The sequence below is a fragment of the Microchirus variegatus genome (genome assembly GCF_963457635.1).
Source record: "Microchirus variegatus genome assembly, chromosome: 1".
Classification (NCBI taxonomy): Eukaryota; Metazoa; Chordata; class Actinopteri; order Pleuronectiformes; family Soleidae; genus Microchirus; species Microchirus variegatus.
Window position 1 is genome coordinate 21,453,661 of NC_139802.1, and position 14,907 is coordinate 21,468,567.

The 14,907-nt window shown below is 38.7% G+C and overlaps 1 protein-coding gene across 1 annotated transcript in view; it reads left to right on the top strand.

Annotated features, from left to right (window-relative positions):
* The window catches only part of ntrk1 (neurotrophic tyrosine kinase, receptor, type 1), a gene marked incomplete at both ends in the record, with an annotated part of 42,881 nt that overhangs the window by 20,529 nt on the left and 7,445 nt on the right, over nt 1-14,907 (top strand). Inside the window, 8 exons of the mRNA XM_083895952.1 lie at nt 1,376-1,708; nt 3,074-3,091; nt 3,199-3,257; nt 3,348-3,450; nt 5,154-5,309; nt 5,920-6,050; nt 10,360-10,532; nt 14,466-14,706. Coding sequence (XP_083752078.1) covers nt 1,376-1,708; nt 3,074-3,091; nt 3,199-3,257; nt 3,348-3,450; nt 5,154-5,309; nt 5,920-6,050; nt 10,360-10,532; nt 14,466-14,706 — 1,214 coding nt within the window. The remainder of the gene's footprint in view (nt 1-1,375; nt 1,709-3,073; nt 3,092-3,198; nt 3,258-3,347; nt 3,451-5,153; nt 5,310-5,919; nt 6,051-10,359; nt 10,533-14,465; nt 14,707-14,907) is intronic.

Sequence of the window (14,907 nt, forward strand, 5' to 3'; positions counted from 1 at the left end):
TTGCCATTGAGTCGGTGCACTCACAGTTTCTCCTTTCCTCTCACAGAGACTTTTTTTTAACTTTAGTATAAAGGTCATTTCACAGCACACATTTTATTAATATCCATCGTCACAAAAGTCAATGATTTTGTACACAAAGCTCCTGATTAACTAACATCCAGCCTGCAGCCGTAGGGTGTCATTTTGTGCATTTGCCACTTCTTTTTTTTTTTTTTTTTTTTTTTTTTTAAACAAAATGTTCATTGTCTAATTCCAGAGTGAAGTCTGAGAAATGGCAGGCTCATTAAACATAATTCTAGCCTTCCATTTAACCCCTGCAGTGAAATGGCTTGTGTAAGATTAGCACAGGTCGCTAATGGAGGATTAGTTAAATTTGATAAATACTGCTAATTTTTCACTCAGCGTACCAGACTTCAGCCTCGAGGAGAAGACTCGTATGCCTCCGTGTCTCCCTTAGCGCAGCACTTTCTGAGGCCGGGTCATGGGTTAAGAGCAGCGGAATGGGCCGAGCGCGACGAGGGGGTTCTCTGCACTCGAGTCCTGTTCGATCCAAACCAGGCCATTTCCTGTAAGTCGTTGTTCCGCTGAGCTTCCAGGTAGCTTTTGTGGTCTGGGGCACAACGACGACCAGGATTCATTATTCATCACAGGTCAGCGCAGGTTTGCAGCGCTGATGGAGAACATTGATTCATGGAAACTCAAAGAGGACCTACAGCGCACTTGTCTCACCTTTATGTTATATACTGTATATACATTGGTCAGGGTGCACGTTCAGCATAAATCCACAACATATACATCGCTGCAATTATTATTTAACTTAATGCAGTGGTCAGTTACTAAGTGCATTTACTCAGGTACTTTACATATTTATGTGCTCAATTATTTCCATTTTATGCTGCATTCGTATACATCATTTGTCCTCTAGTTAATAATTAACTTACAAATTAAGAATTTACATTTGAAAAACACAAGATTACTTCATGGAAATTCTGAATGTATGACTTTAGCTTATATTGTGTCACAATATAGGTAGTAGCTATTATTATTAAAACAGGGCTAGGCGACACATTGTTCTTGTTATTGATCAAAAATGTACAGAATAATGTAAATTAAATGATCTGAGGGCTAGAACTCAACTTTTGTTCCTCTCCACCCAAAAATAACACAAACCTAAATTATGTTGATTTGAAAATGTAAAACCTATATCCCTATATACTATATAAAACCACAGCGCAAAGAACAAGTGTATTGTCAAACAATAAAATTCAATATTTTTGAATGATTAAATCGATATTTTTTATTTGCTTCTTAAAAAGTGTTGTTTGAAAATATTGACACAAATTTAATTCCATATTTCACCCTTTCCTCCCAACAGTTCCCGTCAAAATCCTCTTCCTGAGGGACGCAGTCCAGCAGCATTACTGGTGTTTTCCCTTTGCTGTGGATGGCAACCCTGAGCCCAGCATCTCCTGGCTGTACAACAGCAAACATTTGAAAGAGACGACCTACACGTACACCCAGTTCATCCCCGACACTGCCGACGGATCGGTCAAACACGGTTGTCTTTTCCTCAACAAGCCCACCCACATCAACAATGGCTACTACACTCTGGTTGTGCAGAACAAACTGGGAAGAGATGAAGCCACCGCCATCGGGATGTTCATGGACAATCCCTTTGACCCTCTCGACCCTGAGGGGATCATTCCTGGTGAGTTCCTTAAAATGCAGGATGTTTCTTCCATAACCATCGACTGCAGAGGGAAAAAGTGGACGTAGTCTTCCAGTTGCCAATCGAACTGGTGTACTACCGTTCAAAAGCTTGGGGCCATTAAAAGTCACACTTTTATTCATCAAAAGAATGAATGAAAAATGAATAGAAAATATAGTCAAGACATTGACAAGATTACAAATAATGACTTTTATTAAAAATTATAATTAAAGAACCAGCAAAACTGTTTTCAGCTGTGCTAACATCATTGCACAAGGGTTTTCAAGGGTTTTCAAATCATCAATAGCCTTCTAACACCATTAGCAAACACAATGTACCATTAGAACACTGGAAATGGGCCTCTATACACCTATGTACATATTCCATTAAAAACCAGACGTTTGCAGCTAGAATAGTCGTTTACCACATTAACAATGTATAGAGTGTATTTGACTCATTTAATGTTATATTCATTGAAAAAAAGTGCTTTTCCTTCAAAAACAAGGACATTTCTAAGTGAGCCCAAACTTTTGAGCATTAGTGTATGTCGAATGCTGTTTTTCCCTCTAAATGGGAACATAACTCCCGATTATTGGTGCCATGTGCTCGTGAAGAAGAGCTGCAACTACTGATTGAGAACATTATTTCTTTACAAAAATATTTACTGATGTTATAAATCAAGTGAGAAGTAGAAGCTTATTTTCCCATTGACTTTAATTGACTGGAAATGTAGTTATTTTTGCAATTAGTGGAGTCGCTCGCTGTTGGCTACCTGCTACTTCTGCGCTCTCTTTACAAAGTGGAAGACTGGGAGTCCATGCTGGGGTCCAGTGTTGGAACATGCAGTCGATTTATCGCTCTTTACTGCATACAAAAGTTGCACACCTGAAAATGGTGGTTTAGGGTTGTAGTTACACTTTAAAAGAAGTAGTAATGCATTTTAAAGATTTTAATGTTGGGGGAAGGCAGGATATTTTTGGTCCCATCGATCAATAATTGTTAATTACTGTTTAATATCACTTTAAAACTCCATGTGTGGGACTGTGTTTGATCTCCAAACACAAGATCCTGGTGAATTTGTTGATTTCTTCTTCTTTTTTGACAGATATACAAATTCCTGCATCATTTCCAGCACTTCTGGCTGTTAGCTTAGCCGTTATTACTTACTTTTTACACCTTGGGACAGAATATGTTTATTACTTTGCGTCACTTAAAAGATTGATTGAAAGGGAGACTTCAGTAAGAAATACAAATCACGGCCTTCAATTCTTAATAGTGGCTCATACCTTAAATAGCAGAGGTTTGCTTGATTGGATCTGTGATGTGTTCATAAAAGTGTTTTTGCTCTCTCTTCCCACACGCCAGTCTTTGATGTGGATACAAGTAAGTCTCTGACTATTCAGATTTTCCCGATGTCTCCTCAGAACTCTGCACTGTTTGTCTGTTTGTGAGGTCTTATTTTAAGCAGCGTCTCACTTCTACCCTCTCAGTTCCCACAAGCAAATCAGACATGGACGTCACCGAGAACCCGGAGAGTCGAGTGTTTGTGGTACGTGTGTGCGTCATCCTTCCCAACACTAATGTAACGACTGAATCACCGAAGCTGGAGAGTCTAATCTGCGAGCCTTTGTTTGAATAGGTGTCTGTGGCTGTGGGCCTCGCCGTGTTTGCCTGCACATTTCTGCTCATCACGGTTCTGGTTATCAACAAGTGTGGCCAGCATTCCAAGTTTGGTATTCACCGTAAGTTCATATTCCCCTTTACAGCTCAAATATCTATAGTTTATATCTACTTATCTCACTATATGGTATGTCACTGATCTAACTGTGTTATTTCTATGCTAAGCTGAGTTTTTTTCTATGCAAGTCTCAGCAAGGAAGTAAATTAGTGCATATTCCAAATTGTTAGGCGATTACGGTATTAAGGTACACATAGCAAGAATTAGTGACATCTAACGGCAAGACTGCAGATTGCACCAATGGAGGACTACTAAAAACTATGGTGCTATATCTTCCGTCTTCTTTATTGGTTTATACATCGGAACGATATGGGAGGAGCCATTGTCTCGATATTTTTACAGGTAGCGTCCGTATCAAACTGCAAAGGCACGTGTGTTTGGGCTGCTGTAGAAACCCAATGCTGCGTACATCAAGTGGAGTAAAGCCTGAAAAACTGTTTTCAGGATTTTTAGGCAAACAAAATAATAAAAATAATATATATATATATAGAAATGCAAAATATACTGTACATCTAAACATCAAAATTTCAAATATGAAAGAGAATATTGGAGTAGAAATATACAGCTTTACAAAGAAGTGATAAAATATTAGGTATTTCAATAAATTTGTTTATGTAACTGAAAGAAAGTCACGTCTTCTTCAGAAACCAAAATTAATGAATTAATGATACATAATGAAAAGTAGTCATAGTAGTAACTACTTATTTTATCTACACCTAATTTACATATATGCAAAGGTAAAAACAAGAGACATCCAATATTTACATAATATACACAAACAATATCAAAGAATAATGCATAATAAATCAAATAAACTGTACTGACGACTCATTCTAGTTAAAGCATCACTCCTCTCTCGGTTGCTTCCCTCATGTGATGAAACCAATTAAACCCAATGTGCTGGACCCAGAACATTCTGAGTGGGGATTGAATCGTGATCAAAAATCCTCTCAAATTATAGTTTCAGCTCGCTGTCAGGCTGTAAGAAGACTGACTAATACACCGTTTCCACACAGCTGTAGCTCTGTACTCTGCCTCGCGCTGCACGCGTCGTCGCTCCAGCTAAAGTGCCTTAATTACAGCGAAGGGAATGGCGGCGCAAACCTGCACCGGCCACCGCCATGTGGTGAGGCCATTAAAGAAGATTGATGGATGGATGGACGAATGGATGGATGGATGGAGGAACAACTAGATGTAGCTCTACTTGGACCACACGCACACCCAACCCCCAAAACACACACTCACACACTTACCCTTCTCACTATCAAAGTGCCTAAGTGGGCCTGATTGCCTAAGTGGACCCTGCTCCCGGTTTCCTTCCCTCCGTTGCCTCCGTGCTCTCTTTGTTGTTCCATTTTCTCTGGTGTTGGACTCTGGGGGTTCTGTGGTTTGCCTTGCTGAGTGGGGTTTTACAATTTGGGCCCCACTTGTTTGGCATTTAATATGCACTGTAGTCAGGGGTTGCTAACCATTCAGGCTTCCTATATGATCCCCCCCCCAGTTCAATGTGGCCTGATTGCTGCATGGCTGATGATGGTGATTATTCAAGGCTGTCATCATCTGTCACCATGGTACCAGCATATGTGCAACCAAGTTGTTTGCGGAGAGCTGCGACTCCTTGAATAAGGAAAATTTGGTGCTGAATTACTTCTTTTGATCATAAATGGTGGAGACTGATTGTTGACGTCGCTCCCCCCATTTCATTAGGATCATCAGTTTTGGGTACAGAAGATGACCTGGCCGTGTCACTCCGTTTCATGAACTTTGGAACCAGCCCACCTTCCTCCGATGAGGACTCCGGCTTGTCCAGCTTTGTGGAGAACCCACAGTACTTCTGTGGCATCATCAAGGACAAAGACATGTGTGAGTCGTTTTGTTTCAGGTTTACACCAAACATTGTTTTTATGATGTTTTAATGACTGTTATCAAATACTCCTGTATAAATTCACCCAGTAGTTTGTCTTTAATTGTTGTATTTGCTTCAAGAGTACCACAAGGACATCTTCAAAAAGTTTTGTCTTCAAACGTTTACTTTTATGTGGAGCAAAGAAACCAGAACATATTCACATATACAAAGCTGAACATAATGTTTTCATTTATTTATATATATATATGAATCATCAGCCAACTAATTTCCTCCGTTGTGTATGTTGCTACTAGAAACCCAATTTGTCCTACACATGTACAAAGTGCAGCTACTTTCTGTCAAACAATTTATAGCATATGACTTAGAGTCATATATTATTATTATTTTTTTATATATAAAATACATACTCATTAGGGATCAGGGTTAGGATGAGGAATTCATCCTTCCTTGCATTGCCACAACTGTTGTAAAACAATAGAAATAGCAGGAAGTAGCCGCACTTTTGCTCATGCATAGAAGCAACTGTGTCTGGCACCGATTGGGTAGTTTGGGGAGACAAATTTACTTTTCATCATGTGTTCAAACCTCTTACGCGTTTATCTCCAGGTGTCCAGCACATCAAACGACAGGACATAGTGTTGAAGTGGGAGCTAGGTGAAGGAGCGTTTGGTAAAGTCTACCTGGCTGAGTGTGCCAACCTTAGTCCCGACAGCGACAAGATGCTCGTCGCCATCAAGGTCAGAAACTCTTATTATCCCTTCCTGTCTGCTTGTTTGAAGTGTCTATAAAGCAAATGTAGATGTTCTCCTCTTCACATATTATAAAACAGTGGCTGAGAACATGTGGTAAAATACGTTTCTCAGGATTCTTTGACAAAAAGTAACTCGGGGGTTCCCTCACCTTGGTTGAATTTCCTTAAATTCAAGTACCGACTGTGCTGACACAGCTTAGGATTGTGAAGGCAACTTGTAAGAGCTGCTTCACCCTTGGCTTCCACTTTTATTGATTTGTAGCACATTCTGCATCTGGCCAAGTGATTGTCCCTGGAATCTTGTGCGTACCAGTCTGTCATTTTCTTTGGTGAGCCAGAGATCTTGGAAATTAGCATTTCCCAGGCGTCGATGTAATTTTCTCTCTCTTGCTTAACGTTCTTGCCTAACGTTCTGCACGGACTCTCGCGTCAACGGTGGAGAGGGAGAGTGGACAGTGTCCACAACACTGCTAGTAATTATGACCTAGTCTACGTACATCAAGCAATGCAGGGCATGAAACAGTAGGTGGCGTCGCAACAAACGAGGGCACATCGGCGGCAGAACTCTAACCCGGCAGAATGAGATTTATCTAAATATTAACTTGAAAACAAACATGTCGTAAAAAAATATGTCTTACCTTGACACAGAAAAGCTGTGTTCAAAGTAGGGATGCACCGATTAATCGGCCAGTGATCGGAATCGGCCGATTTTCACGTGATCGGCCGAAATCGGTGACCGGCCGATCAGTCAGACTATTCCGATTTTAATAAGCCGATCAAATGCACCCGCATCGCGCAGCATCAGCAACACACGTGCACGCGGCTACACGCACATGTAGTAGAGTGTAGGGCTGGGCTGCATACCGGTTCACACTGAATACCGTTTTTTTCCGTTATGATATGAATTTTTAATATACGGCCGTGCCGGTGTATTTGATTACACAACATCCGCGCACCCGCAGCGCTGGGGCGGTGCTGCGCCGCTGCTGTCTGCTTTGCGAGTGAGCGCTCTGCATGTAAACGTTTCATTAATGTTTATATATTTGTTTCAATCACTGAACGAAGCCTGTCATATTTGGGACAAGAGTCAGGATCTTAAATCACTTGCACAAAACTTTTGATCAGCACTCAGCATTTGTTTGTTTGTCATTTAAACCTGTGCGCGCAGAGAGCGCGAGGCATTGTTGGCACGGGGCGGGAGAGAGAGAGACACACACACAGAGAGCGAGAGCGAGAGAGAGAGAGAGGTCATTTACTTATTTGTGTGTAGGTAAAATGTTGTGAAATATGTTTAAACTTAAATAAACTACACATACAGGTAGTGATTCGTTTTTGTATTTTTAGTTGGATATTGGATGTTAACAACATGGTTCCATAACACTGCACTTTTAAGATGTGTGTGAATATTCCACAGCATTATTTAGTTCTATTTTATAGTGGTAATCTGTTCAAAAAGTCACACTTTAAGTTATTATGTTCCATGGCAGCATGTTCAAATGTATCATGACAATTGTTTTTGTATTTTTATATATACTTCTATTTTATAGTGATTCGTTTTGTATTTTTAGTTGGATATTGGATGTGAACTGATTGTATTTCTATGTTAAAATGTTCTATTAAAGAGAAAAGATGCAAAAATATATATATTTCAGTATGATGAAAAGTGGTTTAAAAAATTGAAATCGGAATCGGCTAAAATCGGTATCGGCAGGTCAAACTTCTTGAGAAATCGGAATCGGCCCCAAAAATGGCAATCGGTGCATCCCTAGTTCAAAGTTCCTGAAGATGACGAGCAGACTCCTGTTGAGAGGGAATGCATTATTTCAATGAGGTGTCTTCACTAGGACAAGATTGTATGCGTGTGCGTGTGTTAAAGTTAACCCTTACCCTACACACTCCCCCAGTTTCTCGAAGCAGAGAACATTGCTGAATTGTTTCAAAGGAGGTTTGAAAGTGTAGAGTTTATGTCAATATACTGTACACACACTGATTAGTGATGATGTTCTGCTGCTTTTGGTCCCCACTGAAACATGTGTGCGTGTACCATGGATGTATAATATGAACTGGATAGAGCACCGCCCCCTCTGCTTTGAAGACAATTTTTACATGGTGGCCACTGCGGGTACTGCAACAGGAAACCCCATAAAAGCCCAAAAAGCAATTTTCCCATTGACCTCAATAGTAAACGAGACGCCTGTAAAAGTGTCCACAGGACACCTCGAGACATGGACACAGGCTTTTATAGATCTTTATATGGTAGTGACACTACTGTGCATGCTCTATGGGCCCCATAACCCGGAAATAAACGTGGAAGTCAAAAAACTTTTTTGGCATAATGCGATGGGTGAGCAGCTTCATAGGAATGAACGGAAGCGAAGGGGCGGAGCTCTATCCAGTTCATATAATACATCCATGGCGAGTACACACCTATCTTGTGGGGACATTTTGATCTTGTGGGCATAATATGACCTTGTAACATCTTTAAGGTTTTTTTATGGTTAAGACTTGGTTTTAGGGTTAGGGTTAGAAGTGGGCTTTGTTTAGGGTAGATGTTAAGGTTAGTCACTTAGTTGTGATGTTAAGGTTGGGGAGGGGGGGGCTGGAGTGGTTGGGAATGCATTTTTTCAATGAGGTGTCTTCACTAAGACAAGTTTGTGTGTGAGTGTTAGGGTTAACCCTAATTCTACACTAGAGTTTATGTTAGTATACTGTACTAACACTGATTAACGATGATGTTCTGCTGCTTTTGGTCCCCACTAAAATGTGTGTGTGTATGTGTGTGTGTACGCAAACCTATCTTGTGGGGACATTTTGACCTTGTGGGCACATTATGACCTTGTGGGGACAAGGCTAATTTAAAAGGCTTTTTTAGGGTTAAGACTTGGTTTTAGGGTTAGAGTTAGAAGTGAGCTTTGGTTAGGCTTAGGTTAAAGGTTAAGTTCAGTTAAGGAATGTGTTATTTCAATGAGTTGTCTTCACTAAGGCAAGTTTGTGTGTGTGTTAGGGTTAACCCTCACCCTACAATCCCCCAGTCTCTCGAAGCAGAGAACATTGCTGAATTGTACATGATCTGGAACCTATTTTTTTAAATACTTGTGGTCCTTTTTAATCCTTCAAATTATGAGTTGACAAAATCAGAAGAGATAATTATCATTTTACACTATCAACACAGCTTCATCCATCCATCATCCATCTTCTACAGCTTTACAGATTTTATATATTTTTTCCCCAATGTAGAAAAACTGATATAACTATGAAAGCTACAACTACATTTTAAAAATGATTTTATTACTCTTATTGAAATGCAAACCTCTTGATACTTTAAACAACTCAATAACACTAATGCCAAGACTAAGTACACAGCACTCATCCTTAAATCTCTCATACTGAATTAAACATCCTGTGGTTTCAGGGAGAGACGTCTTAGTTTAAAGCGTTTTTTTTTTGTTTTTAAAAAACGCTGCTCATGTTACAACAGGTTAATGCAAACCACAGCCTAATAAAAAAAACAAGACGATGAGTCTTTATTGTACCATTAATCTGCACTATGCTTTTATCATACAGCAAAGAAAAGCACATTCAAACCACACAGTTGCCTTGAACACTCACTATCACTCTGAGTGCTCCTCCTTTTTCTTATTTAAGAGTCACCGTTTTACAACAGGATTTTCTTATGCTATTGAATTATTTCTAGCACTGTATTGAGCTCTTTTTCAAATTATTGTTTGTGTGGGTTCACATTTAAAAATAAATAAAAATAAACATCTATATTCTCACTTTTTTGATGTAATAAATTAACTTTTTAATATTAATTTCTCTATAAAACATATAATGGTATGGAAATAGTGTGATGATAATCTTATTTTTATCATAGTCACTCAGAAATATACTGTATTTGTAATAACATCAAAGATAATGAAGTAGTCAATTTTGATACACAAACCTTCACATCATGTGAAGGTGTTAAAATAATGTTAGCCCATAATAATTCTAATTAACAAGCTCTTACCTGGATATTACAATAAGAAGAAACATGAAACATTACCATAGCTATCACCAAGTGGTTAACTGCCTTATTAATAAGGTTATATTACTTTCATATAAACCCCACTAATTTTTACTATACTGTAATGGAAAGAGTCATGTCCAAATCTTTATATTTTCTTCATTGCTAATATTGTTTATTCACTGGGTTATTGTCTCTTCTCTTGCTTTGGTATGTTGTTTCCATCCTTACATTTGGTTTCCTGTGCACTTATATTATGTTCATGTGAATTTCCAATCCTCGCTCACAGACCCTGAAGGACGCTAACGAGTCGACCCGGCAGGACTTCCAGAGGGAGGCGGAGCTGCTGACGGTGCTCCAACACCAGCACATTGTGCGATTCTACGGCGTGTGCACGGACGGCGAGCCGCTGGCCATGGTGTTCGAATACATGAGGCACGGAGACCTCAACCGCTTCCTTCGGTACGTAGACGACATCACCCTCCCACCCTCCCCCCCTCCCTCAACAATCCATCAAACTGAATCAAATGCTGGAGTGTTTTTAAAATGTTTTGTCAGTCGTACGCAGAAATCTCTGGAGGTTTTTCAAACTGTGCGTCAAAAAAAAAAAAATCACGTCCTCTCTCCTAATTATTATTTTTCCAAGCGCCAGTGTCACAGCATCAGACACAATTACAGTGCTTTTCCTCAGCAGCCGAGCACAGGTGTTATTACAAACATCACTGATGATGGCTCCATAATATTCACGTGTCCAATGTGGCTGTGAGACAGCATTCATATTTATGCCATAACGTACTCGTTATACCATTTAAAATGTTTTCTAATAAAACTTTACTTTCACAGGCAATTTTTCAGGCAAAACCAGCTACTTACACTGTGAGGGGCATTTTTCCACAATTTAATCAGCAAAATAATACCAAAATAATCAGGTTCAGCTTTAATGTGTTTAGTTAATATTTCCTTTATTATAGTTTTAAACAAGGACCCTTAATGTGGTGATTAAATTCAACTGGTTTAAGACGATTTACATCAGTAATTCATGTGCACTCTTTCTTCACAGTTTCTTGTTCGTTTTTCAAGGCTTAAACACAGGACTCTATACAATATAAAACACTGTTTACATTCAACTAATTCACGTCAATTAACTGATGAATTCAAGGGAAGAAGAGGGGACAGAATATTTTGAGGGATGGCTTTTATAAATTAGGGGGTGTGGTTCGTGGCAGTCTTGTGATATTTAAACATGTGTATTGATGTTAATGTTTATATTGGTTTATGTTATATATGGTATATGTATGTGCATATGTTTTTATGTTGATGAAATGCAGAATCTTTGACAAACAGAGTGATACGCTGATTTTCAGACACATTTTTGTCTAATATTCAATCCTCATATTTAGACGGGCATGGAAGATAGTAAACCTATGTTATTTACATATATATATATGTATATATATACGTATATATATATATATATATATATATATATATATATATATATATATATATATATATATAGGTAGATATGTATATCTATTTTGCTCTCCTTGTTTTTTTCCTGCACATTTATTCCTACAGTAAAATAAATAAATACATTAATTAATTAGTACAGTAGACCACCTGCCTACTGCCTCCATACATATGAGATTATTATTATTGTAATTTATCTGGCAAATAAGAAGCTTAATTCACCTTTTTATACCCAAATGTGTGCCGGCTCACTGGGCTTCTTCTCTGAGAAGTAAATGACTATAATTTGACATCTAAAGAAATAATAATAATAATAATAATAATGTGCTTTACTATGTTTTCTCATAAAATTTTTTGTAAAACAGTACATTTGAAAATGCACAGATTACAATAATATTTTCTTTTATAAAATATCAGAATGAATTACTTGTGCTGTTAATTTAGGGCAGCTGTGGCTTTGGGTGGTGGTCTAATAAATGTGTTAAGCATTTTAGGTTAGTTAGTCAGTTAGTTATTTAGGTTAAAACAAGTAAAAAGATGTAACGAACAATAAAGCAGTACAATTAACAGTTTGGTGGGGGAGGGGATGGAGACAACAAATTATTATCCTGTTTTAATAGCTAGTTTAGTTTGAAATGTCTTTTGTTCTGTTCGCACAATAATCTGAGAGCTTATGAGAGGCAAAAATACAGTGAAAATCTGACAGGTCTTTAATATTAGCAATTACTCCTTTTCACCCGTATTCTTGTGCTACTTAGAATTCAAGTATTTTCAGTGACGCAGAAAAGTGAAGTGAGATATAAACTACAGGAGAATATTCCTGCTTTGAAATGGAAAAAAAACAAAATACATTATAATGTAATCATTTCTGTGGGTAACATCACAGTCGCTAATAGAGCGAATTTCCCATGTGTCAGGGTTTCATTTGAATACTGATGAACACAATAAATAACCAGATCCAACGCTTCCCCATAAATTGACACATTTCCTTGAACCAAACTAATATGACGTTTGAATGAATATATCTGCGGAGAAAGAGTTAGCGAGCAAATGAGCTCATGCACAGCACTTGAATTGTTGTGTGAAGGACTTGACAACATGCTAATTCAATCATTTAAGCTGGTTTAAGCTAGCTACGTTTGGAAACCTCTGCAGTGGCTGAGATTCTGTTGACCTATTAGGGCCCACTTGGCACCTGGGAAACCATCTGACCGAAGGATTAGAGCAGACGCAGCCCGACACTGTCTGCCAGGTGTCCTCGCAAACTGACTGTGTTCACATATCGGGTGGAAATCACATTTCCCGCAGACAGAGTGGGTGAAATGTCTGTGGGGGCCCCCACGATGCAGCTGCTTTCCCACCCCTGCCACCTGCCTCTTAAACTAATAGTGATTGTATGCGTGGACAACTTCCTTTGTGAGGAAGAGGAGACATATTAGGATGGATGGAGACACATCATCTGTGATTTGCTCATTTGGGCGGCAGTTACAATGCGAGTGTGGGTGTTTTATGATCCACGAGAACAAACCGAGAGTCAATGTGCTCGGCATGCCTGAATTGCATTATTGCAAATCAGTTGTAGGCGTATCACAGGGCCTCATGTTCTCTATTAACTGCCACTGGTTAAATGGCTTTCTTTATTGTGGGATTGCACGGTCATGTTGACTCTCAAGACACCCTCGCACTGTATCTGCAGATTAAGATTGTACGTCACCGAGTTAATCTGTCTTCCAGGTCAACAGACATCGATCCCGTAGTTACCGGCACATTTGAGAAACCCAGTCTTGTGTTTGATTAATATGAGAAGCCAAGAGAAAGCGAGAAGAACGGCAGAGGCTGGTGTGTTATTGTACCAATACTGTACATACATGCACATGTAAACCACACAAGCTAAGAACAGTGCAATTAAGAGTCACTTTGATCCAAATCCACTTTGGAAAATGTGGCAGGAGAAGAGTGTCATTATACACCAAACAAGTTCATATTAAACACGTGAAATGACTGTGTATTAATACATTTGTATGCTGCTGAAGGTAACCACTAGCTCTTTCAGCCACCATTTTACCATTTTAATTTCTGACAGAAAATGCAGAAAATAAACAACAACCAGTCAGACACACGTGGAGCACCTTCACTGATTAAAAATAAATAAATAAGGAAGTTACAGCACAAAACATAATTGATAAAAACGTCATGAACTGCCTCTTACCTGGTGTATCAGTTCGTCACTACCCAGTTTGTACAGGAAACCTGAATTATTTTTGCCCAAGTATAACTACTTCCTCTAACCGCTAGTTCCATTAACTACGACAGTTAATGGAATAACTACAACAAAAAAAAAACTAAAAATAAAATGTGTATTTTATTTGGTAAAAAATTACGACTGTAAGCCAGTTTTAATGCCAAGTATTGTGGCAAAGGGTTGATGCTGGAATTAGTAAAACAGCCAAAGTCAGAGGCTCTTATTTTGAAAGTTAAGTTAAAAGGAGGTGGTGTCATGTAAATTGGTCGAGTGACCATGAAAATTAAGCACGTAACTGCTCAGTTACACGTCTGAAACCAAAGAAAACGTTAAAAAAAAGTTTTGTTTATTTTATTTGTTATATATAATAATAATAATAATAATTGGCACTGTTAATTAGTAAATAAAATGCTCACTTTTTTTACATTATATATTAAAATATAATAAATGATATATTAAAATAAATGATAGCCCATCAGTGGGTATAAATGATATTATTATTCATGTTTGTGACGACATTCTGGATCTATTATGGCACTTGGCACTAAATTGGTGTTCCGTCTCTTTTTTCCATCTTGGGTTAAATTTATTCTCATCATTAAAATGCAACTACCAGAAGACGTGAGGGTTCTGATTAAAGGTTAAACGCACCAATTTTGACTCTCTTCCCGTGTTCTGTGCAGCGCTCACGGCCCTGACGCTCGTATTCTGGAGGAGACAAAGATGCCTCCGCTGGGTCAGCTGACGCTGCCTCAGATGCTGCACATCGCCGCTCAGATCGCCTCAGGAATGGTGTACCTGGCGTCGCTGCACTTCGTCCACCGCGACCTGGCGACGCGTAACTGTCTGGTGGGAGAAGGCCTGGTGGTGAAAATTGGAGACTTTGGCATGTCGAGAGACATCTACAGCACGGACTATTATCGGGTAAACTTTGAGTACCACGTCTTTGAGTATTAGGGCCAAACCGAAGAGAGAATGAGTATGAAGTTGTAATTTTATGAGAATAAAGTCGTAATATTATGAGAATAAAATTGAGCTGTATATGAGATATTATGAGAATAATATTAATATTATTATATATATTATGACTTTATTCTTGAAATATTACGACTTTATTCTGGAAAG